Source organism: Siniperca chuatsi, linkage group LG13 (genome assembly GCF_020085105.1).
Source record: "Siniperca chuatsi isolate FFG_IHB_CAS linkage group LG13, ASM2008510v1, whole genome shotgun sequence".
In the NCBI taxonomy this organism is placed as follows: domain Eukaryota; kingdom Metazoa; phylum Chordata; class Actinopteri; order Centrarchiformes; family Sinipercidae; genus Siniperca; species Siniperca chuatsi.
The window spans coordinates 19,955,561-19,978,324 of record NC_058054.1 but is presented as its reverse complement, the minus strand read 5'-3'; the positions used below and the strand labels follow the sequence as shown (position 1 = coordinate 19,978,324).

Below are 22,764 nucleotides of genomic sequence, written 5' to 3'. Positions count from 1 at the left end.
ATGCCTGCACATAAATAAAGTCTTAAATGTAAATACTATATAGTATATACTGTATATACTATATTCATAGTCAAGAGATATTTTAGCTCAGAAATACCTGTGGGTATGAGTGTTTGAGCTCTAGAGCCTGTCTGTATCCACTCTCTATAGCTGCCAGTTCCCCCAGAGCCCAGAGCCTCCTCCTGCCTGACAGCACCTCCACCAAACTGGCCACACTGGACTGAGACTGGTTCAGCTGGAGAGAAGGAAGAGCCAATAACTACTAGCACAAAAGCATATAAAAGAATAACATAACAACAGCATAACGATTATAATTCCAGGGGGGATCAGGACTCTAAATCACACCTGATGCACAGATTTAGCTTCATTCTCGTTTAAATATGATTGAATAAGAGTGGCTTTGATAATAAGAACCCACCTGAGAGCGGACATTGAGCTGAGAAGGCAGGTAAACCAACATCCTGGGAATATTCTGGACCAACTTCACCATCAGGTCCTTGCTGGACAAAAGAACATCTGTCACTTAAAGTGTGAGTGAGTGCGTGTGTGTGTGTGCATGTGTTTGATTGACAGGAGATATGGTTTAGTATTTAGTATTAGTTTCATTTTCAGATGTTCTGAATGTCAAGTTTTGGTTCTAAACAACAAGGCTTCTGTATGTTTGTGTTCACAGTACCTATGAGGCAGATGGTGTCCCTGGATGATGAGTGCCAATGAGGAGCCGAGCTCAGGGTTCACGGCTATGGAGCACCTCAGCTGTGAGTCAGTAAGTCTTCCCCAGGCCTCCACCTACATCGACAGTCACAGAGATGCTTAGCACAGAGGAGAAAAGAAGTGGGAATTTTGAGTGTATGCTATCCTCACCTGTAAGGCAGGGCTAGTTTGTCCCTGTACAGTGTGCTTTAGAGTGACTCTGGCCTCCTTGGACCCTCCATGTGCCCCCCAGCCTCCTACGTCTCCCATCACTCGGACTCTCCAGTCGTGACAGTGAATGTCCACTGAGGCGCTTCGCAGAGGACCTGCAGAGAGGATCAGAGTACGGTTATTAGTGGGTTGAAGCCATAATGCTTAAAACAAACCCTCATACCCATCATGAGAATAAAAACGATCTAAAGCATCTTTTCAGAAAATTAAAAGCTCTCTGCATTTTAAAAATGAAATATCCATGACTTTTACCTATGGAAATAAGCTTTAAAAAACACTTAACCACTTTGACTCGATTACTGAAAATGATCCATTGGTCTTTAGTAATTTATAAAGTCAAATGCTGGTCAGTTTTTGATACTGCACTTGAATGGTAGGATTCAATGCAAAACCGCATGATGTTATCGAATGGGAAAATATAAATCAAAAGTTGCATGTTGCATGAAATAAAATAATTATAATAATGCTGGTTATATGAATTTAGAATTTTTTCATCCAAAAAAGATATTGTCTTGTCCTCTTTACCTTATGAGAAACAACTGCAGAAATATTTTCATCCCAAACTTCAGGAAATAATATCAAAAGGGGGTTACAGCACACAAATATTAAATCCAGCTATTGAATACAACCTTTGAACTGAGCAGTCAGAGTAGTGTCCAGTCTGTGCTGTGTTCCTGTTTGATTAGAAGCTGGTGGAGAGTAGGAGAGCAGCAGGGCCAGACGTCCATCAGCCACACTGACATTCAAGCCAGAGGCGAGCAGCTTGTGTCCGTCCACAGTGAGCTGAGCCCTGGACTGAAGCTGAGAAAAGACTCCCTGGATGGAACACAGGCCCTTGGAGAAGAAAATCACAAGTGTTTGTTTTTTCATTATAAATACTAGTTCAATAAACCAATATAATGCAAAGAACAAAAAAATGAATACTTGTGTATTACCTCTATATTGAGGGGCAGTCCTCTGTCCTGTAGCCATGGCCAGCTGTGCCACATGGTTCCTCTTATTTCTTTGGTCATTGGGAGAGATTTCATCTTAAGACTCACTCCTGCCTGCTGACTTCCAAACTGGGACTGTAAGGTCAAGGCCTTCCCCTCAGCAGAACCAAGCTCTACCTGCACACACAGTCACTGTGATATTAATCATCTGAGAGACTGTACTCCTTCATTAAGTGAGCAGTTTTAGGCCAATCAACTGTCAGCTCATGGTGGGTGAATCTATTTGAGTTTCTAACCTGGATGCTGTTGTTTGCAGGGACTCCCAGTTTCTTCAGATAGTTGACTGTGTGTCTAAAATGACTCTTCACTCTGACTGTTTCAGACATCTTTGACACTGTCATCTCTTGACTTAGCTGTAAAACATTCAGAATATCATCTGCAGCAGCAGTTATGCAGAAGTTATGAACAAAACATGCACATTTTTGGAATACTCTGCCATCTGGTTTCCTTGTGTGGTTTGAAAGAGCATTTTATAAAACATCCCGGGAAACTGTTTCACAGAGTGCTAATGCTGCCTCCTACCTTTTGATTTCCTGCACTGCTGTGTAACAGGTAATAGTACGGGCCATTGCCATGACTCCCAGAATTCACTGTTACTGCAGCATTAGCAGGGAGACCCAGCTTCTTCAACATGGGCACAGAGTGGTTTAGATTAAGCGACGCTTCATTTTTATCCTGAAAAAACAACAGCACTGGTGTCACATTTTTTGTCTCTGAAAATAGATAAATTAAGGCTCATCTTTGAGTTAGATGTATTAAAAGTGAAATGTGAATTTTATTGCATTTAAAAAAAAATTAAATGTAACAAATGTAAAATCACAGATGTTTTCATGTATTTCCACACCTTAGTTTTCTTTAGAGCAACTGACGCCTGTAACTCGGTATCATCTATCGCCATGGAGACCTGAGATTCGGCAAGAGTTGGGGAGACAACCAACAACCCGGAGGACTGCAACCTGTCCGGACTACCCCACTCCTACAAACATGATTAGGAAGTGATATAGTGAAGTTATTATAGATTTCATGAATCATGAATAAAATAATTCATTATCAGTGGTATGTTTACTCTACCTGAATCACTGTGCAGTTGTTGTGATACACCAGCGACCCCTGCAGGCCTGCTTGTGATATCACAACTCCTCTGGCTCTGACAGTACACTCCTCCATCTGAATCAGGGCTTCAGTGTCATATCGTTGTTTTCCAGCCCTACTGGTTACTCTCAGTCTGCTGTGCTGCGGTAAATTTGTGAGAGCAGCAAGGTTGTGACTGAGCTCGCCCTCCACACTCAGTTCTGGCCAGGCCCTTGCATTCAGTCTCAGGAAACTCCTTTTGCCCTCCAGATCAGTGTTAACTATAGCTGTCCAGATACCCTGCGGGTCCTGCCACACTGAGCCATTCAAATGAGCCTAGAATGGACAGAACACCAGTGTCGTTATGACTGGTAGTGGTAGCAAATAAAACAAATAAACACATCTTCCATAAACACTGAATGGCTCAAAAAGTATCAGTTGATTCTTGAGAGGAATATTGATAAGAATAAAGATTAGAATTCAATATTTCACGGTGTGTGAGATACTTTAAGCCAGGGGGAAGGTTGGAGTTAAATATAACAATGTATATGTGTACATATGTTTACTGCATCCTTTAGTGTAACACAACGATTAAGATAAAGCAGGAGGATATTTTATGTATGATTTTGGTTGATCCACACAGGAGAAACTGGGCATAGATTTATTTTTGTTCATAAACACAAAATTCTAAACATTGGGACATGTTAGAGTCTGATTTTTGGGTAATCGACAATGTTAATCTCAAATAATCGAATAAATCGAATTACTTAGTGCAAACACCTCTTGCACCAATTAGTTTCCTAACTAATGATGCATTATCTCATCAGCTTTTGCGGCTTTCACAGTTAAAAGTGTTTCTACCTGTGGGCTGAGAGATGCTTTAGGTGCGTTTTTTGTTGTGCTTCAGGTCAGGATTAATGATCTGGTAGAAACCTATTTTGATTGACTGATTAACTGTATTATCCCAAAGGGAACTACATGTCCAGTGTGGGCACACAAAGAATATAAAAATTACATACACACACAAAAAACACAGACATGAAAAACACCTAATGCAGGCCACAGCCCATGTGATACCAAACCATGCAGGCAGGAGAAAACAACATAGCAACAAACAGCTGCAATATTACATAGAATTGACCTGCAGTGCTTATACAAGTGCAAGACATAAGTTGTTGGAATGTTAGCATAAGTGCAGAAAAAACAATACAGCAAACTATAGTAGAAACTATACAGCACCAGCTGTAGTGCTAGTAAGAGTACAAAAACATTCAACGTGCAAACTAAAATTGGCAGAACTGCAACTTATGTATGTCTGTTATAAAGTGTGTTGGCAGATGGGATAAAAGAGTTCCTGGCTTTTCTGAAATCAAAATGAATTTAATTTATTGTTTTGTTAGTGTTAAAGTGGGGCTCTTTGCACCACTATGAAACTCTCCCAGTACAGGGGTGTATTCTGCCTCTCTGTCACTTAAAAGATTAATACAGCTATGTCATCAGCATAGTTTATCACTCGACTGGCCTGCGCGGTGAAACATTGACCTGTAATAGACCTTTTCATTTGGACTCGTCATTACAGGTAAATCACAGGTGTAATTTATAAGTTGAACGATTGCTCATTTCTGTTGAGTGTCCCAGTATGCGGTTTTCATTATGTTATTAATTACACCTGTGCGTTTCCTGACACGTCTAAATGTCTGCAGTGAAAAGGGTCTATTGTAGCGCCTTCCTTAGGCAATAAGGAACGTTTGTAAGAGTAGTTTGATCTACAAATCTCACAAGTTATTAATGTGATGGACACATGTGCAGATACACAGTTTAATGCAGCTGCCAACTATGTCAAAGCCTTAGTAATCATCCACAGAAACCTACAGTACCTGTAACATTGGGCACTTTGACTCCATAGCCCAGAGCCACTGTGTCCTTCCTTTGACCTCTATGACTCTATTGGCTCTAATGTAACATGTCCCAGCTTTAATGAACAGGGCTCCAGCCTGCTCAGGGCCTCCAGGAGCACTGGCCTCTACAGTGATCATCTGGGGCACACCTTGAGTCCTCAGCCCAAGGAAGGAGTGTGTGAGGGTCCCGGAGAGATGTAGAGGTCTGCAGGACTGACTCAGCTCCAGGGAGAGGTCCTGGTTGTCTGCCCTCAGCGAGGAGGTCATGGTAAGCTGGCAGGGGACGACTGACAGGAGGCCCTGAAGAGCCAAGGACACTGGGAGGACCGTTCCCTGTGGCACAGACAAACGTGAAGGATGTCAATCAGTATTGAGAGACTCCGATTGCCTACTTGTAATTACTAGTTACTTGAATTTTTCCACTCTGCAGAATTTGGGAATAAAGTGTTTGATCTGTTAACACATTCATATACACTCCTACATATATATGGAGAGTTCTATCAATAGTACAGAAACCTCTAAAATTTCACACTGTAGATTTCAAAATGTTTATGCTCCCAACTAGTGGAAGGAGAGCTGACTCTGTGTCTCTCTCCATGGTGGCAGCAAGTCAAATGGGGGTGATAGGAATCTAGCCTAGCAGCTGCATCATCTATTGCGTTATTCTGCTCTGCTGCTATGACAAATGAGCTGTAGCTAACGGGCTGGAAACTGCATTTCATAGCAGCCTGTGTTAACATGGACAGCGGTGAATCATGTAAGAAATCCCAGTTCTTCTAACTGTGATGAAAGAAATGTCAATGTCTTGTCACAGTTAGAGGTAACAGTAATATTTACAACTTAAACATATTAGTTTATTCAAGTTTCTACACACAGTTCAACACAGAACTGATTGATGCTCTTACCTGTAGAGCTGGACAGTAGTTGGTCACATTTACAGCGTAGAAAGACTGCCCCTCCTCTGCCTTGGTTTTCCCCAAATTACACCTGAAAAAGCAACTTCCCAATTCCAGGCCAACCTCCACACCAGGCAGATGTGCAGTTGAAACATTCAGGTTTAATGATCCATGGGTAGGAAATCCCAGCATCTGCATTGCCTCTATAGAGTGCTGTACAGATGCTTTCAGACTAAGGTGGGGGTGACAAGTTAAATGCAGACTAAGGCTGCCTTTCTGCTCCACCTCAGACTGGAGAATGGTACTGAGATTTGTGGAGCAGCTGGAACGGGTGATGGAGATGTTAGCTGAAGTCTGTGAGGGCATGAGAGTCTATAGAGGAAAAATTAAAAAAGAAAGGTTAGAACCAGGACTATTCTTCACTCCTTCCAAACAAATTAGATACAAATACTCACTATATAAAGATGTGTTGTCAAAAAATGAACAAGCAGACACATATACAGTGCAACAGGTATTTCGCTTTTTAACATAACTAAATCATCAATACATCTCTTCAACACAAATATACTGTAATACACAAACAAGACCCTTGCTGAAAGGATTGGCAGCCTCTACTTCACTGCATTGCATTTTACATTAAGTGCAAAAGGGTTTAATATTGTTTAACTGTATTCTGTGCTGGCACAGTGTGGAGATAGGTCTGGCAAACAGAACTAAATAGATAAATGTGCTTGGTTGCTTTATGGAATCAACGTAATATGCGTTGATTCTATAAAGAAAAATCATTTCACAGGAAGCAACTTGGTTTATGGAAAATGTCATCTTAACTTTTAGCAAGACTGAGTTTACAGCCATTCTAGCGGCTCTGTGAGGGGAGTACTGAGGCACGGCGGTGCTTTGAGCTAAATGCTAAAGTCAACATGCTAACAAGCTCACAGTGACAATGCTAACATTACCATGTTGACCATCTTTGTTTAGCATGTTAGCCTGCTATCATTAGCTAATTAGCACTAAACACAAAGTACAACTGAAGCCAAAGGCAATGTCATTAGTTCAGCAGGTATTTGGTCATACCGTAAACAAAAGTATTGGACAAATTGAAATTTTGAGCTGATGATGGTGTTAAGCCCCTAAAAGTTAAGGGGTCACCAAAGTTATTACAATTCTTCCTGCGGGGAACATGAAAGTCAGTACCAAAATTTATGGCAATCTATCCAACAGTTGTTGAGATGTTTCAGTTTGGACCAAAGTGGTGCACATACTGACAGACAGACCACATTGCCATCCCTAAAGCCATGCCACTAGTTTAGCTAAAATTCATTAGGATGCTAACATTCATTTCAACCATGGTCTTGTTGATACTTTTTCATGCAGTATTGGTGTTTTCAATGCAACTTGTACTGTAATAGAAAGAGAAGAGTCATCTCCGAGGTGAAGATGTTTCTTTTGCTTTCCTTCTGCTGGGAAACAAGTTTCCTGACACTTTTTCTTGTTTCCTCTCTAACCTTCAGTAAAACACATTGCTGATGTACAAAAAAATTCCAGCTGGTCCTCCTGTCCTCTCCTCCCCTGTGTTGATTTGCCAGGAGAAGCATGTAGCACACATCTCTTTCCACCTCCAATTCAGCTTGACTAGCCATGGTCGACATGCTAACAGTGAGCTCCCCTGGCACACCAGTAGTGGCCAGGTTTTGCTGAATCGTGACTCTCAAGGAGGTGGAGGGCTCCCAGGCAGCAGTCATGTCGATCTGAGCAGAGTGGTTGTTGAAAGAGACTCGAGTATATCCAGAGAGGGAGGTATCACTGAGCTGAGCTGACCCCTGGAGGTCTACTCTGTTTGGGATGATGGATGCAAAAGAGGCCCAGTGATGCTGGAGGGTCCAGCCAACTTCAGCCTTTTGGTCCTTTAGCACTACAGACAAGAGGCACTGAAAGGAGTCATGCTCATTTTCTAAACCCAAAGAACTTCTGATACCATATTTCCCTGCTTGTCCATGTACGGTTAAAGAGGTTTTATGTGGTACACCCCCCTCAACCCTCCTATTCTGCAACCACACAAGCCTCCCCATCCCTTTACACCGGACAGACACCAACAGGTTTGAGGTGATGGAGTCCCATGCTACATTGACATCTGCCCAGATGTGACACCAGCTTTCCAACCTCATCCGACCTGTCACCTCTGCCTTGTGTGTAACACTGTGGGTCCCAAACTCAAGCAGCCCGTGCCAGCCATATAGCCCAGGCTGCTCCAACCTCAGTCCCAGATTCAAGTCCATTCTCCGAGGGCCAACATTCAACCCGATCCCTATGGCCCACCTCTGAGGCCCAGGCCGGAGCAGGAGCCTGAGACTAGATTTAGTGGGCACGCCCAGATACTTCAGCAGTAGCACGGAGGAATGAGTGAGGTTAGCTCTGAGCTCCTTCTGGCCATTGGAAATGTAACAGCCTTTAGCTTGAGCATTGAGGCTAAAGTGAGTGAGCGACAGGCCATAGCAGAGCCTGTTGTGTGGTCTATAGGAGCGAAAAACTCGTACCTCCAAAGGGCGACCTGCCACATTTCCATAGCACTGAGCTGAGAGTCGGTCTGCGGTGGCGTCCCCTGTGCAGTTCATCTGTAAAAACAAAACCCCCTGTTGGCAAAGATTGTTTTTCAAAGAAGAAACTGAAGGAGGAGATGGAAGAATTTCTGAGGAATTACTGAACTTTAGACAAGCCACATAAAAGTTTGTGGTACATCAAATGCTAATCTGAACACTTATTATGAAACAACACGTTTAATGTTAAAACTGTATTTTTGTTTTATTTCTAGTGCTTAGTTTGATACTACTGATCATGGTGTGCTGTTGGACATGCTGGAATAGCGGGTCAACTTCTTTAAAGGCATATTTTGACACTTTGGAAAATACACTTATTCTCTCTCTTGCAGTGAGTTAGATGAGAAGATTTGGTTATTTAGATTTAGAAGTTAGCTTAGCTTAGCATAAAAACTGGAAACATGAGGAAACAGCTAGCCTGGCTCTGTCCAAAGGTAACAAAATACCAGCACATCTGAAGCTCACTAAATAGCTGTGTTTCCGAAATATTGAACTATTCCTTTAACTGATTTAGGTCCTACATGGAGGGTACATATATTGTTGATTCAATTTGGGGATGTAACAATGGAAAAGTTAAGTGCAGTGTACCTCAGGGATCAATCATCGGGCCCTCTTTATTCAAATTATATAGTCCTCCATTTGGACTTTATTTCAAAAAGCAATATTTGTTATCATAGTTATACTGGTGACACACAGCTTCACAGATCTTCCCACCAGTGATGTAGGTCCTATGGATTAATTGATAACTCAATGTACTAAAGATTTAAACACTATGCTCCACAACTACGTAAAGATCATCGGTAAAGATGAATAATAACACAGTCGAAGTTCTCATTTTCAGTCATAGGCAGAAATCTACAAATGAATGTGTGTTGATTATGTAAAATGTACCTGTAAAGAGGTGGGTATGTGTCCCTGGAGCAGCTGTTGCCATAGAGACACTACCAATATAGCTGTGCCGTTTTTTGATCCAACATTAAAAAGGATGTCAACCATTCTCTCGTCTTCCATGTGAAGGACCAAGCCTGTGTCCAATCCTTCTGTTTCTAACTAACAGTGGGAAGAAAAACATAAAAATACAGGAAAGGCAAACAGGCATGTGCTTATATTCTGAGAAAGATAACACCTTGATGCATTTGAAGTCCTTAATAAAATATGAACTTGCTAGGGATAGAATAAATAGTAATAAATGATACTCCTGCACCTGGTAATGTGCTTTGACTTGCGTGGCACTTGATACGCCTCTTTTCAGCAGGGCTTTGACTTGATGCTGCAGCCTGGAGAAGTACTCCCATCGTGGGATAACCTGGTCTGTCTTGCCTCCATTAAACTCAGCTTTTAGGTGTTCAGGTCCAGCCTGCAGCTCTGCCAGGACAGACAGTTGACCGCCATCCTGAGCCCACCTCACCTGGGCACTACAGCTGGTAGGTACACCTGGATCCAGAAGACAAAGAGACTGAGAGACCAGGAGAGATTATAATGTATGAAATTTAAAATACATTATGTTTAAAGTAATGATTACCTGTGGCGTTGAGCAGCTGGAAGGAGTGAGATAGGCGGGTGTAGACCACACCTTTACCACGATCCCCCAGTTGGCGGCTCACATTCACACACAAATGCTCCGCCTCCAACCAAACACACAGCCAATCACGGGCCACGTGGAATTTCTTTCCCATCATGCTCTCTTCATCTTCTCTGTCCAAATAATCTCCGGGATCCTTCTGATGTCTCAGTTCCACACTGTACAAGGTCTCCATCACTCTAACTCTCAGCTGTCCTACAATTATATAAAGTAAAAAGACTTGTCAGGTAAAGACAGCTGAATATCCAAACTATGTAATATGAAATTACTATAATTAGTATTTTCAAATGAACCTCTACCTTCGATGAGGGTGTCAGACTGTCCCAGCGCCCCATCCAACCCCAGGACCGGAGGCAAAATAGCAAGGTTGGCCACGGAGTGCCTCAGGTCCCCAGACACAGTCAGCTGGAGGTTTTTTAGAGACCCTTTGACCTGGGCCAGCAGAGCCTCATGCCCCTGTGTATAGGAGCCATGTAGAGACACACTGGAGGAGACAGGAGGAACACAGTAAAGCAATAAGTTCAAAAGTCCATAAAGAGACAGTCAACATTGTTTATCAGATACATGATTGTCAATGTATATCTGTAAATCTATAAACTTAGACCTCTCAGTCATATGTATTTTAATACAGGTGGATGTACGCACCTGTCTGAGGACATGTTGGCGGCCATGTTTACATGCAGGTCAGTGGCAGAAGGCAGCAGGCTCTGTGATATGTTAACCCTCAGTCCCACGGCTCTGTCTCCCCTCTGGAGGGAGTGAGACATCTGGATGTCCAGCTTCACCCTGTCCTTCCCATCAGCCCTTACATGTACTGAGCTACTTCCTCTACCAGCCACTGTTGAAATGTCTGCAGTGGCCTTTACCTTAACATGAAAAACAGCAAAATGATAAGATAGCTCAGATGCTAAAAGAAAGACAACTTTATTATTTGCAACGTTTTCTATAACCTGAATTTGCTGTAAGAACTTTTCTATTTTGGGACCACTGAATGAGATAATTTGACAAAACAAAAAAGCCGCCCACCTGTAATGTTTTGGGAATCTTTGATTTGAAGGGATGACTGAGAGAAGAATAAAGGCCGACTCTGCCTGATGTTCCATTGAGCTGTACAGAAAGCTAAAAAGAAAAAAACACCTTGGCACCACAAATTCATCAGAAATGCTGATTAAACAAGCAATCATTAAATGCTGAGTTGGCTTTACTCACTTGGCACTCCTGTCGCTCTACTCTCAGTTTCCCTCTGGCCTGATAATCAAAGTCAGTGTTGTTTTTGGGGTTCCAACATACATTTCCCTCCATTATAGCGGAGGAGGGGAGCTGCAGCTGTAACAGTAATAACAGTGAACTGGTCACATGTTTTCTTTCATGGCCCTACTGTAAACTATGCTGTACACGGTTGGAGGTGGACTTATATCACTTATTACACTGCTGACTGCAATCACCATACATCACAAAAATCAGAACTATGCACAATATAAGTGTGGAAATATACAGTACATCCAGTTGGCAATGGATTTATCAATAAAATGTTGTCTTCCTGAGTAGAGAGGCTGGTTTACCTGGAGCTGATGGGTGAAGTTGGCTCTAACTTTTATCGCTTGGTGACTTAAGTGCAAAGGGCTCAACTGAACTTGTCCAAAGAAAGTCAGTCTCTCCTTACTACCGACACGTAACCTCCCTTGTATGTCTTTCTGGGTCTGAAAAGGAGTGCACCATATATAAACATATGTTAAATATTTCCAATCTTTCCCTAGATTATCCACCTACAGTCAGTAAGTCAAATAATGCATTTCCCACTTAGTATTTCACTGAAGTTAGGCTATACTTACCAAAATAAATATTCAAATCATTTTTAATGGCTCTGACATAACATCAAATTCTCATGAAACTCTTTTCTGCAATTCAGTTTGTAATTTACATGTTGAATATCTTTAGAAACATTGAGCCATAGGCTAAAATGTAATGTGTTTGTCTGTACAATATAAGGTTGCAATGATGAACCCACTGAGATGTCTGTGGAGCAATAAAGAGGATGTTGGATTAGATTTGGTTTTCATTAACTTTTGGGTTCAGTTGAAATTACTGTATCTTTTAATTCAGTGTTTTGAGTTTTGAAGGCTAGCAGTTTACCTGGTTGCTGGTTATGGTCACACAGATTTCTGAGTCTGAGGGAACAGTTTCAGAGCTGAAAGGATGGATCAGTGCAGAACAAACCTAAATATGAGAAGAGCCACACAAAAAAATCCATGAATACAGTAATGAAATACTCCCTCACACTCTGTTTAAGTATTATTAATAAATTAACTTGCACTAAACTTACAAAAGGGCTCGGTAGTTGGTAGCCGAGGGTGAGGGTGTGGATGACCTCTCTGTTGCCATGGAAACCAGCTTTCGATTCCAGGACGTAGAGGCCTTTGAGGAGGTCGACGGTGAAAGTCTCCCGCAGGAGGAGAGTCTGAGGAAAGGTCTGGAAGGGCTGTCTGTGCGATATGGTGTTGCTATTAAAGTCAGCAATGTTCTCGCTGCCATTGATTTTTGTAATAAAATCACAACCAACCTAAAATACATCAACAGATTCATTACAACTCATTACAACAGATTGAGGAACAGACCTGAGCTGGAGCATTGCTGTTTTCTGGTACATCTTCTTGTCCCTCCTCAGCTCCTCTACGACTCCCTCGAACTCCAGTTCTGTGGACGGACTCTTCAGCTTCGAGAAGGTCATCTTCAGTATTGCTTGCCTCTTTTTCAAATTCTTAAAGACGTTAGTAGATAGTCAAAGCTTGTTAGAACATCAGAAATCAGACAAACAACACAAAATGAAAACTTCAGTCTATAATGTGTGTGTATAAGGATTTAACTTAACGCAGTCATCCTCCCACAGTGTCACCACCCACCTTATCCACAGTGTTCAGGGCAGCAGCAAGGCTGACGTTGTGCTTGCCGTAGGTGGAGGCCATCTGGAGGGTGTGGCTGAATTTAGAGGCCTCCAGAGAGATGTCACCTCTCAAGGGTGGAGTCCACAACGAGCTCAAGGAGGCTGAGGCTTTTACACTTTGCTTCCCCACCACGCCCCACCCTCCTGCCTGGAGAGGGATGGAGGAGTGGGAGGGGCAGAAGGCATGCACATGTAAAAATGTATAATTTTCCAAGTTCAAATTATCACAAAATATGATATTAGCTTGATAATTATTTAATTCTAAAATGGAATTTAAACATCTGGTACTTTCAATGACTTTGCCATCCAAATACTAAAAACTGATACTTTGGATGTTCAGATGGAGCAGCCTCTTCCCTCCTTACTTGGATGTAGGTGACTGCTGGTGTGTAGAGCTTCAGACGGGCCTCCTTCTCCCTCCCCCTGTCCCTGTACAAACCCTCCAGGAGGAGGTTACGGACGGTCAGCCACTTGCTGGCTGTCAGCTCTGAGGTGAGCTGGAGTGTGTGGCGCTGGTGCTGGCTCAGTTTGTGGGCAGTGTAGATGTACAGCCAGGGTGTGTCCATGTTAAATGTGCCTGGACAATAATGAGAGAGACATGCTGGCCAGTGTCTCTTTGCAGATATACACTCCAATAGTAACTTAAAACTTAAAAATTCATATAATTAATGCAAACAAAACGTATACTGGGCGTCAAAACTCGTTTTACCTTCCCAATTTTTCTGCAGGGCGTCTTTGGGAGGGCTTTTCCAGTGTAATCCAGCCACCAGCGGCATCAGGTTGTTGTAGTTGATTTTGAGGTGAGTGCTGCTCTCAGAGCCGAGCTGTCTCAGGTGAGAGTGCAGAAGCTGAGTCCTATAGTTTAAATTCTTCTCTGGCACCTGGAGACTGAACTGGAATAACATGAGAGGGAAAATTTTATTTTAGCCTGGACAAAGAAAAAATGCATTTAATGCTGAGAAAATGTAAATACAAGGATTAACAGTAGGCAATGCACTCATAAATGTCATGTCAAGTCAATTTTATTTATATAGTCCAATATCACAAATCACAATTTGCCTCAAGGGGCTTTCTGTCTAAATGTGTGTATAGCTTCAGTCTAACAGAATAACAGAAGTAATAAGAGCCAGAGAGGACAGACCATCACAGATGCAGGTCTGTTTACCTCCAGTGTGTAGCTGGTGTGGTTTTGTGTGGATTGGTTTTTGAAGGATTGACTCAGAAGAAGTGTGCGTTTGTTGTTGATCTCATCCCAGTGTTTGCCGTAGCTCACGTCCAGGGCTGATTTAATGTGTCTGGGGCTTTCCTCGTGCCGGAGGTGAATCTGCGGACACGCACACAGAGCTCTTAATCACAGAAAGTACCTCTGCTGTTCAGTTACCTGTTTCACCCAAAAGCTGGAAATCAGCAGTGTAAGCATGCATGGAAGATAGAACCAAATAACTGAATCTAATAAGTATTACATTAAGATTCATTCATGTCTCCAGTTACCTTGTGGTTGATGGGAGCGGTGTTGGAGCAGTAGAATTCATGATCTGCTCTTATGATGTACGTGAGGTTTGAGTCCCTCTCACTCCTTAGTCTCTGAGACGTGTAGCACTCCTGACGCAGGTGCCGGGCATCACCTATGTGGGGGTCAAAGGTCAAATATTTTGACCTTGGGCTATAACTACATATTCTCCCTGACGATTTTTGCTGGGAAACTGCTCTATTTCTTCAAACGTACACAGGAGCAATGTTGCCAATTGGTGGCTCTAAATGGCAAGTTTGATCAACATGCTGAAATCCATGTAATGTGACTTCAGTAAACTACGACTTCTGCGTTTCATACCAAAGAGACAAGGGAGGCCAAAAATCGAATGATTGGTGGGTCCAGCTTTCTGTGGATAGAGGATTTGGAGACAGTTTGTATTTTCCTCATTTTGACTTGTCACTTCCTGTGGGCTACAAAGTGTCCATGTTGGTCACAACATCTTCATTTGAGTTAAAGGGGCAAACATTAGAACGTCAGTTAGAGGGGGGGTGCTCTTCAATACTGCAGCCTTGTTTTGTGGTGTTGGTTGTTGGGCTCAAATGCATTTGGTTTGCGGTGCTTAATAAAACAATAACAAACAGCAATATCTCTTTCCAAACAGAAGGAAATTGTTATTCACAGAATCTAAAAACCTTGTTACACAGTCAAAGTTATGAACAGGATCTGGGATAGACAGTTGGTGGGCATACTTTGGTCGAAAGTAAGACATGTTGCTGCTGAGTTTTCCCAAATGTATCACAGCGAGCTACCAAAAATATCTCTTAACCTCTGCAAATGTCACTGGAACAATCTGGATGAAAAGAGCAGCACTATAAGTAAGAGAACAAATAAGTTTGTTTGTGTTTTTGGATGAACTGCTCCTTTACTTTGTTAGAGTTTCCTCCTATGGGCAGCAGCTTACACTGTCACACTGTCGCATGACATCAAAACTTTACACTGTATGTTTTTCAGTCACTCACCTCCCAGACCATATTTGAGCCTGAGCGCGGAGCTCCACAGTGAGCCCTTCTGCTCCAGCAGTCCCAGCATCCTGGTGCCGACCACACTCTGTAACAGGAGCTCCGCCTCCACAGAGTACTGCCTGCTGCTGCCATCCAGCCTGCGCTCCAGGGCCACTGATGTGAGTAATGATGAATACAGCAAAAGGTAAATGGTGAATATAAAACTAGTGCTTTTAGAGATAATAAATGCGCAATATTTGGTCATGTCAGTTGGACACCTGACAGCGATGCAGTTTCTCTGAACACATTCTTCACAGTGGCAGAGAATCTGGTCTTCCTGCCCAGTCCACGAGTAACATTAGCAGAGAGGATCATGGGATGTCCATCAGCGGCCATTTTGGCTTCAAGGTGATAGCGCGTTCTCTGCTCTGACAGGAGGGTCTGAGTGTCGACCAAACCCTAAACATGACAAACTAATTAACATATTTTATGACTGGAAAATCATTTAAAGATTAAATATATCCAACAGAAAAATCACAAAATCACGTCACAGAAAAACTCAGTACTTACCATGATATAATAATGAACACCATCAATCAACAGCTCCAGCTTTCCTGACTTTACATTCCGCTCTTGTTCAAGTTGTCCTGAGAAAACAACACATTTTCAGCATTAAACCCTAACAGAAGTCATGTTTTTTTGTGTGTTCCTCTGTGACCAACCTTGTATGTGGATGGTTTTCAGAGGATGGCTGATCCTCAGCAGCAGTCTATGAGGGTTGAAGGTCAGGTCCAGAGACATGTCCCTGGGGATGGAGGACTGAGGTGTGGCCAGGAGGAGGTGGATGGAGGCCTCTCTGGGGAGCCAGGTGCCTCTCTGAAACATAAGTAGGGACAACATTGGGCATTAGCCACTGTGAGACTGGATAAAGAGGTCACATGCACAAGTCTACAGTCTTATTCTTTAAAGCCCTTGAAGATAATTTACACCATATCACGGTCATGTAGATCTCACACAGGGAAATACTCAGAGATCTTCGTCTTTGCTTGCACCTGAGGGAGCAGTGAGTAGGCAGCCTCCAGCAGGTAGTAATGGAGGCCTCTGTCCAGCTTCAGCAGCCTGAGGGAGAGGTGGACCGGTCCTGGAGGGGGAGGTGAAATATCTGCGCCAGGTAATGGGTAAGAGGCATTGGAGCACAGCTGCCAGCCGAGCATCTTGGACCCTGTGCGGAAGCAGACATCACTGTTTGGTAAAGAATCTAACTATTATAATGTGACCATCGCAGAAAGTCAGCCAATCAATCAAACAACTACAGCGGACTTTAATTTTATGAGATAAATGTGTTGATGCATAATTACATGATTTTCAGCCAGATCAGAGAATAAAAGAGAATCAAATTGACTTCTTCGTCACACTTTTAAAAACCAGCCATTATACTTTCACCCAAACATAGACCCACACACATTTATAGCACCTGCCCCATCCAAAAAAAACAAAACAAAAAAAACCCACAGTGCATGCAGTCTTCACAGGTTATAATGAAAACAGTTACATGGTGGCCAAATACGGGCTGGAAATACTGGCAGCCAGTATCAGCCCATAATGACAATGCAGCAAAACAATTTTAAGTACTGTGTGAAGTGGTTCAAGCCACATTTGGAAAGACAGGGCACAAGTAATAATGTAATAATGGCTGAACAGAGGAGCCACAGTTACTCACAGAATGCAAAGTAAGATACAAGCTTAAATATAACAGCTGAATTACATAACCAATGGCACAGACGTAGACTAAAATGTAAAAAAGCAATGCACAAGCTATAAACAGAAGTCAATGGTCATTAACAATTCTAAAGGGTACATTTTTAGATCTCAATCTGCTACAAACTGTCCAACAACCTCTGTTTGTCATGTATAACTCCATACACAGTGTATGAGGACGTACATGTCTTTGGTGTGCAGGTGGACTTCTGGACTCGACTCTTTGGCCCCTTTATCTCCTCTCTGTGGTCTCCATTGAGTTGAAACACTCTGGAGCTGGTGAGCACAGAAATTGCATAATTATTCAAAACACCTCTCAAAACATTATTAACACTAACTAACGGACACTATGTCTCATTTATTTTTTTTGTGTTCAACTCAACTCTATTGTCGCTATACTTGTCATTTAAAAAAGTGAACAAAAAACGTGTAAAAGCTATGTGCAAAATTCTGCAAGATAATTTAAAGTGTACACTTGTATAAACACAGTCTTTTCAAGAGGTCCTATACATGATAATAAACACTGTACATACTGTGTTCATATTTACATAATTGTTGCACAGTAATGCAGTTGATAAGCCTATATGATCTGTAGTAAAGAGGCGAAAATATGCAAAAACACCTCTGTCCAACTGTTTTGACTAAATTAAGTCACAGGAATTTCTAAACATACATTTTCACCAATAAATAGGTTTTATTGAGGGATGTGTTGTGATGGTGTAATTATTTCAATGCCCACACTTACCTGAGAGAGATGATGTCCATGACGTCCTCCGGTGTGTTAAGTGTGACCCTGAGATCCCGCCCCTCCTGCAGCTGAACACTGCCATCCAGACTGGTGGAGCTCTTCAGCTCAGAGACCCAGTCCACTGCCGCCTGACCCAAAGCACCGTCAACCCCCATCTTGGCAGACAGGCCCACATAGGCACTGGGAGTAAAGACACCAGTTACACTCTACTGGGCACAGTTTGTAACCAAATGTCAAAGTTGTAGCCCCTGTTACATGTGGTAATATGGAAGTACTTGGGCTTGATGTATCCAGTAAGGGAGAAGTGAGAAGTATCCCTGTAGTTGACGTTGCCCTTCAGGTGCAGCGAAAGGAGGGAGGTCATGTTGATGGCCAGTTTGACGGGCAAACCAGACAGAGACGGTAAAACCAGCTCAGCTGTCATCAGCACGGCCCTGTGGTTCAGCTGGACCTCATGACCCTGCAGGAAGGAGGACAGATTGAAAACAGGAGTGTGTATGAAAATGAAACAGTCAGACAAAAGTTAGTGACCGTGTGAACAATCTCCCTCTAAAATACCTTGAGCAGTTTGACAGCCAGTCCTGCCACGCTCAGCGACAGCTGGTTAATTTGATTGTAGAGATCTTCACATGTAAACACGCTGAGCTCACTGCCAAACACCTTCACACCAACCCAGCACTTGGGCCTGTTCTCCTCTGTTCTCCTCCTCCCAAACAGCTGGAAAATACAAAGCAAAAACTTGTGGTCCAGACTGTTTATCACTTAATGAAATGACCTTCCCTCAATGAAAAACTTAAATTTTTTAACAGAAATGCCTCTGCAACATAAATCCTTTTATTACTGGATAATGAAGTAATGATGAATAATGAAGTGAAGTGTCGTATAATGAAGTGTCCTTACATTTTGCTGTTTTCCCAAATGTATCCGTAAAAGTATTCATGTTTATTTATAAACATGTATCTGAGTAATTAGTGGAAGTTGGTACATGTAAATGTCCTGAGGCATTCAGAATTATCAAATAGCCTCTGAAATTACTACTTACATGTGTCAAACAATCCAAAATGTTTGCCTTTCTCTTATGTTGTCATTATCTCTCATTTGAATGTATAAAATATATATATTGTATATTTTGATAGCAAATCATACTGTAAGTTCTCCCACATTACCCCATCCGCAATATTTCCAGGGTATTAAAAGTGTAAAACATGTTTTACATTTACTTTGACTATATCAGTATTTTACAAATGTACTAACTGTAAGTTAGTCAACAGTTTTGACCAAAGGTTTAAAATTTAAAATGCAACGTAGATGGCTACCAGTGCAAGAACCTCCCCACCTGTCGTACAACAGTACTGGTCTTTGTCTGGTCTTATCCCACCTGACCAAGCTTACATGTTAAACCTGCTGCCCTAACTACTCCCTTAAGACAGACACCAGTCCAGTAGAGAGGACTGTCTTACAACTATCACAGTGACCTCACCATGGCCCTGGCCTGGTCCAGATAACTGTTGGTGCTAGATAAACACATTTCTTTTTCTCCTTTATGGTCAGCATCTGTTTTTCTTCTCGTCCTCCTCGCCTCTTTGGAGTGGGCGTGTTTTTGGCTTTGAGCCACAGACTCTCCATCAGAGTCGTGGGTCTGGCGACTGAAAATGTTCTTCAAAAGTGGTTCAGCATTTTCAACGTGAAAGTCCACCTTAGTCGGGAAACAAAAAGCACACATTCAACATAATCTTGTAAGGATCTAAATAATAATAAAAATCAAATGGATGTCAAACTCACTTCCAGAAGGTTGTGGGCTCTACCGTGAAAATATACTGTCAGGTTGGCAGTGGCCGATCTTGGTAGAAATGATTTGTGAGAGAAAACCACAGATGTCTCCACATTTGTAATTCCCATGCCTGAAACAAATAAAAAGGAGAAACAGAGCTGTGGGCTGATCATACACTACACCATTAAATGCTTCATCACCTTCTATTCATGTAATTAGTAGTATTACATATTATTCCGTTTATCTTTATTTGGTGTGCATATGCATGTTAGTGTTTCAGTAGAAAATTCAGACATTAATCCTGATTGCCATTTTGCTTCATTTAAAGCTGAAGTGAAGCCAGCCTTACCTGATGAAACAGTGTGGTCTGAATAGGACGAGTATTTCAGAAACTCAGCTTCAAAGTCTCTGCTGATAATGTCGTCAGGCAGTAACTCTATAAGGGCCTGCTTCATGGGGTCCTCGCTCCTCAGGACATTAGTCAGGTGACTCCACACATATGAGCCCACTGGAGAAGCAGAGGAGCAAAAGCGTATAATGTTAAACAGGACAACGGGAGAGACTCATTTATTTAATGAGGAATAATAGCAGCCAAGAACGGACCCCTGGGACACACCACACTGTAAGTGAGCTCCGTGATGTTTTAGCCATACAACTGCTGTGTTGAGAAAACCATATTTCTGCAGCTAACGTAATAAAATGTCGTGATTCACTGTATCAAATGCTTTTGATAGATCCAGAAATATGAGGCAAATAAATTCATTCTTATCAAGTGCTGCTGAGATTTTAGCTGTCAGGGGAAGCAAAGCCATGTAAGTGGAGTCGTCTTTACGAAAGCCATACTGATATATATATCTATATAGGAATAGAGTTGGAATTTAAGTCAATGAGAACCCTTTTATATACAATTTTTCCAAGTATTTTGGAGAAACATGGTAGAATCTAAATTGGTCTATAATTAGAAAAACAACATGGATCATCTGCTTTGTGTAAAGGAACAAATGTAGCCATTTTTAAGTCTTGTGGTACAACACCACTACTCAGAGAAAATATATGTAAAAGGTTGCTGCAATACAAAATGTTTCACCTGTTTGACAATGAAAGCAGAAATATGATCATGACCAGCAGATGACTTACTTAGTTCATCAATAATGTCAATTGCTAAACATTTTCACTGGGAGAAGCTGTTATGGGCATTCCCTCTACAAACACACAGACCTTGGCTGGAGGTCTCGCTCCTCAGCGTCGTCTTCACCACTTCAAACACGTCCTGGTCGGGGCAGCGCATGAGCTGATGGTATGCAGCGATTCTGACCTCAGGATCCTCTTGGGAGGAGCGATACAGCTGCAACAGCACAGATCTCTGAAGGAAGGAAACTGCTGTCAATCACTGAAGTTAGACTGCTGCTCACCTCTTCACCTCAACTCATCATGAATCAATTACCATGTCATTTAGAAAGTTAGCTTCTGTGATATGAAAACTATTGACTTAAGTATTAGTTTCAGAATCAACTCACATCAGCTGAGCAGGGAAAGCGTCTGAAGGCTTGGATGGCAGCAAGTCTCAGCTCCAGTGCAGTTGAGTGACCGATCATGATGCAGTTTAGCAGAGGAATGAAGGCTGGAGCAGACAGACCAGTGTTTCCCACTGATTTCAGCGCATAAAAGAGCTGTTGGGCAACAAAATATCTGCATATTAGGCATTGTTTATGTAAAAATGTTTCAAAACATCCATGCTTTAGACGGTTACAACAAATTGCAAGGTTCAGTGTCAGCACATAATGTGACATGCACCTACTGTATGTCTTTGAGTGGGTTGTTCTCCTTCACAGCCCTCCTTCAGGGTTTCCTCAAGCGTCTGTATGAAGGTATATATCTGAGGAAGTTCACTGCAGGAGGCTTGAGACCTTTGACACAACTGATAGACCAAAGATGATCCAGCTAACAGCACCTTGGACCGCACCTCTGGGACCTCCAGTAAGACCTAACGCAGACAGCAGAGATGCAGTATGTGTTGAGCCTCTAGGCCAATAAGAAATGATGAGGATGTGTACTTGTATGGATGGATGGATGCAGGAGCTACGTATCGCACACATTTTTACATGAATAGAGAAAGTAGCTTTGATGAGAGATTTAGGCCATCATTAATGTCACCTAGAGGTTCCTACATTGATGTAGTTGATGATCTGTGGCGATGGATGAGGGATGAGGGCTATGGTGGTGAGAAAAGCGTGAGCCTGCTCGTCCTCCACCTCTTTGTTCCTCATTAGGTCAGTCAGTAGTATGATACAGTTTTCAGATCCACAGGCTGGTAATGCATCCAACAAAGGTTGCCTGTCAAAACAGTTAATCAACAACAGTATCAGCCTCTGCTGTATGTATGTAACCTGTGTCATAACTATAATGTGGCGTTTTGGGAGATATGCTTATTTGCTTTCTTGCCGAGAGTTAGATGAGAAGATCAATACCACTATCGTGTCTGTACGGTAAATATGAAGCTACAGCCAGCAGCTGGTTAGCTTAGCTTAGCATAAAGACTGGAAACAGGGGGGAAACAGCTATCCTGAAATCAATACTCATCGCAGAACATTGTGAAACAACAAAAACTGTAATTATTTTCTTCATCGCACTGGATTTCATCACACAAGGATTTAACTCAGTCAGTGGAGTTCTGCAAATGAACTGTGGAGGGCAGCAATACACCTTTGCTGCATCAAGTCTGACTCACTAATTAACAAGTTATATCTCATTTGTTTAATCCCTACAAAACTGAAGTGTAAAAATGGCATGTTGTGGTTTGGACAGGGGATTATGTGCTAGTCTGTTTCTTTGTGCTAAACGAACCTATCTAATTTGCTTTTGATTTGCTTTTTCAAAATGTCAAATGTCATGTCAAAATATAGCCCTGGAACCTCTCAGTTCATTTCCAAGGGGCGTTATCAATGGGCGCAGACCAAAATGTCTCTGGATGCAAATGGAAAGACCAACAGCCAATCAGAGCAACGAAATGTGCTGAACGACACATTCAAGTTGAAAAAAATGGCAGCCTGGTCACAAACTTTCTCAAATTACGCCTAAACAGTACACTAAAATAAGTTTCTGAAAACATTTGAG

At 42.1% G+C, this 22,764-nt stretch overlaps 1 protein-coding gene across 1 annotated transcript in view; it reads right to left on the bottom strand.

Annotated features, from left to right (window-relative positions):
• LOC122887130 overlaps positions 1–22,764 on the bottom strand; it is a 34,787-nt gene that overhangs the window by 8,218 nt on the left and 3,805 nt on the right. The window contains exons 10-54 of the mRNA XM_044220051.1: positions 21,819–21,984; positions 21,449–21,634; positions 21,168–21,320; positions 20,869–21,013; positions 20,000–20,158; positions 19,662–19,780; positions 19,360–19,575; positions 18,438–18,596; positions 18,155–18,339; positions 17,877–18,059; positions 17,316–17,407; positions 16,426–16,595; positions 16,096–16,249; positions 15,944–16,020; positions 15,652–15,832; positions 15,392–15,547; positions 14,390–14,523; positions 14,064–14,222; positions 13,608–13,791; positions 13,264–13,475; positions 12,858–13,046; positions 12,573–12,715; positions 12,281–12,440; positions 12,091–12,174; positions 11,520–11,657; positions 11,167–11,283; positions 10,984–11,076; positions 10,603–10,823; positions 10,257–10,441; positions 9,898–10,152; positions 9,580–9,809; positions 9,267–9,425; positions 8,316–8,393; positions 5,791–6,153; positions 4,865–5,218; positions 2,988–3,323; positions 2,761–2,892; positions 2,439–2,591; positions 2,153–2,269; positions 1,860–2,033; positions 1,554–1,758; positions 865–1,019; positions 677–789; positions 419–500; positions 98–235 (exon numbers count right to left, since the gene is read on the bottom strand). Coding sequence (XP_044075986.1) covers positions 98–235; positions 419–500; positions 677–789; positions 865–1,019; positions 1,554–1,758; positions 1,860–2,033; positions 2,153–2,269; positions 2,439–2,591; positions 2,761–2,892; positions 2,988–3,323; positions 4,865–5,218; positions 5,791–6,153; positions 8,316–8,393; positions 9,267–9,425; positions 9,580–9,809; positions 9,898–10,152; positions 10,257–10,441; positions 10,603–10,823; positions 10,984–11,076; positions 11,167–11,283; positions 11,520–11,657; positions 12,091–12,174; positions 12,281–12,440; positions 12,573–12,715; positions 12,858–13,046; positions 13,264–13,475; positions 13,608–13,791; positions 14,064–14,222; positions 14,390–14,523; positions 15,392–15,547; positions 15,652–15,832; positions 15,944–16,020; positions 16,096–16,249; positions 16,426–16,595; positions 17,316–17,407; positions 17,877–18,059; positions 18,155–18,339; positions 18,438–18,596; positions 19,360–19,575; positions 19,662–19,780; positions 20,000–20,158; positions 20,869–21,013; positions 21,168–21,320; positions 21,449–21,634; positions 21,819–21,984 — 7,564 coding nt within the window. The remainder of the gene's footprint in view (positions 1–97; positions 236–418; positions 501–676; positions 790–864; positions 1,020–1,553; positions 1,759–1,859; positions 2,034–2,152; positions 2,270–2,438; positions 2,592–2,760; positions 2,893–2,987; positions 3,324–4,864; positions 5,219–5,790; positions 6,154–8,315; positions 8,394–9,266; positions 9,426–9,579; positions 9,810–9,897; positions 10,153–10,256; positions 10,442–10,602; positions 10,824–10,983; positions 11,077–11,166; positions 11,284–11,519; positions 11,658–12,090; positions 12,175–12,280; positions 12,441–12,572; positions 12,716–12,857; positions 13,047–13,263; positions 13,476–13,607; positions 13,792–14,063; positions 14,223–14,389; positions 14,524–15,391; positions 15,548–15,651; positions 15,833–15,943; positions 16,021–16,095; positions 16,250–16,425; positions 16,596–17,315; positions 17,408–17,876; positions 18,060–18,154; positions 18,340–18,437; positions 18,597–19,359; positions 19,576–19,661; positions 19,781–19,999; positions 20,159–20,868; positions 21,014–21,167; positions 21,321–21,448; positions 21,635–21,818; positions 21,985–22,764) is intronic.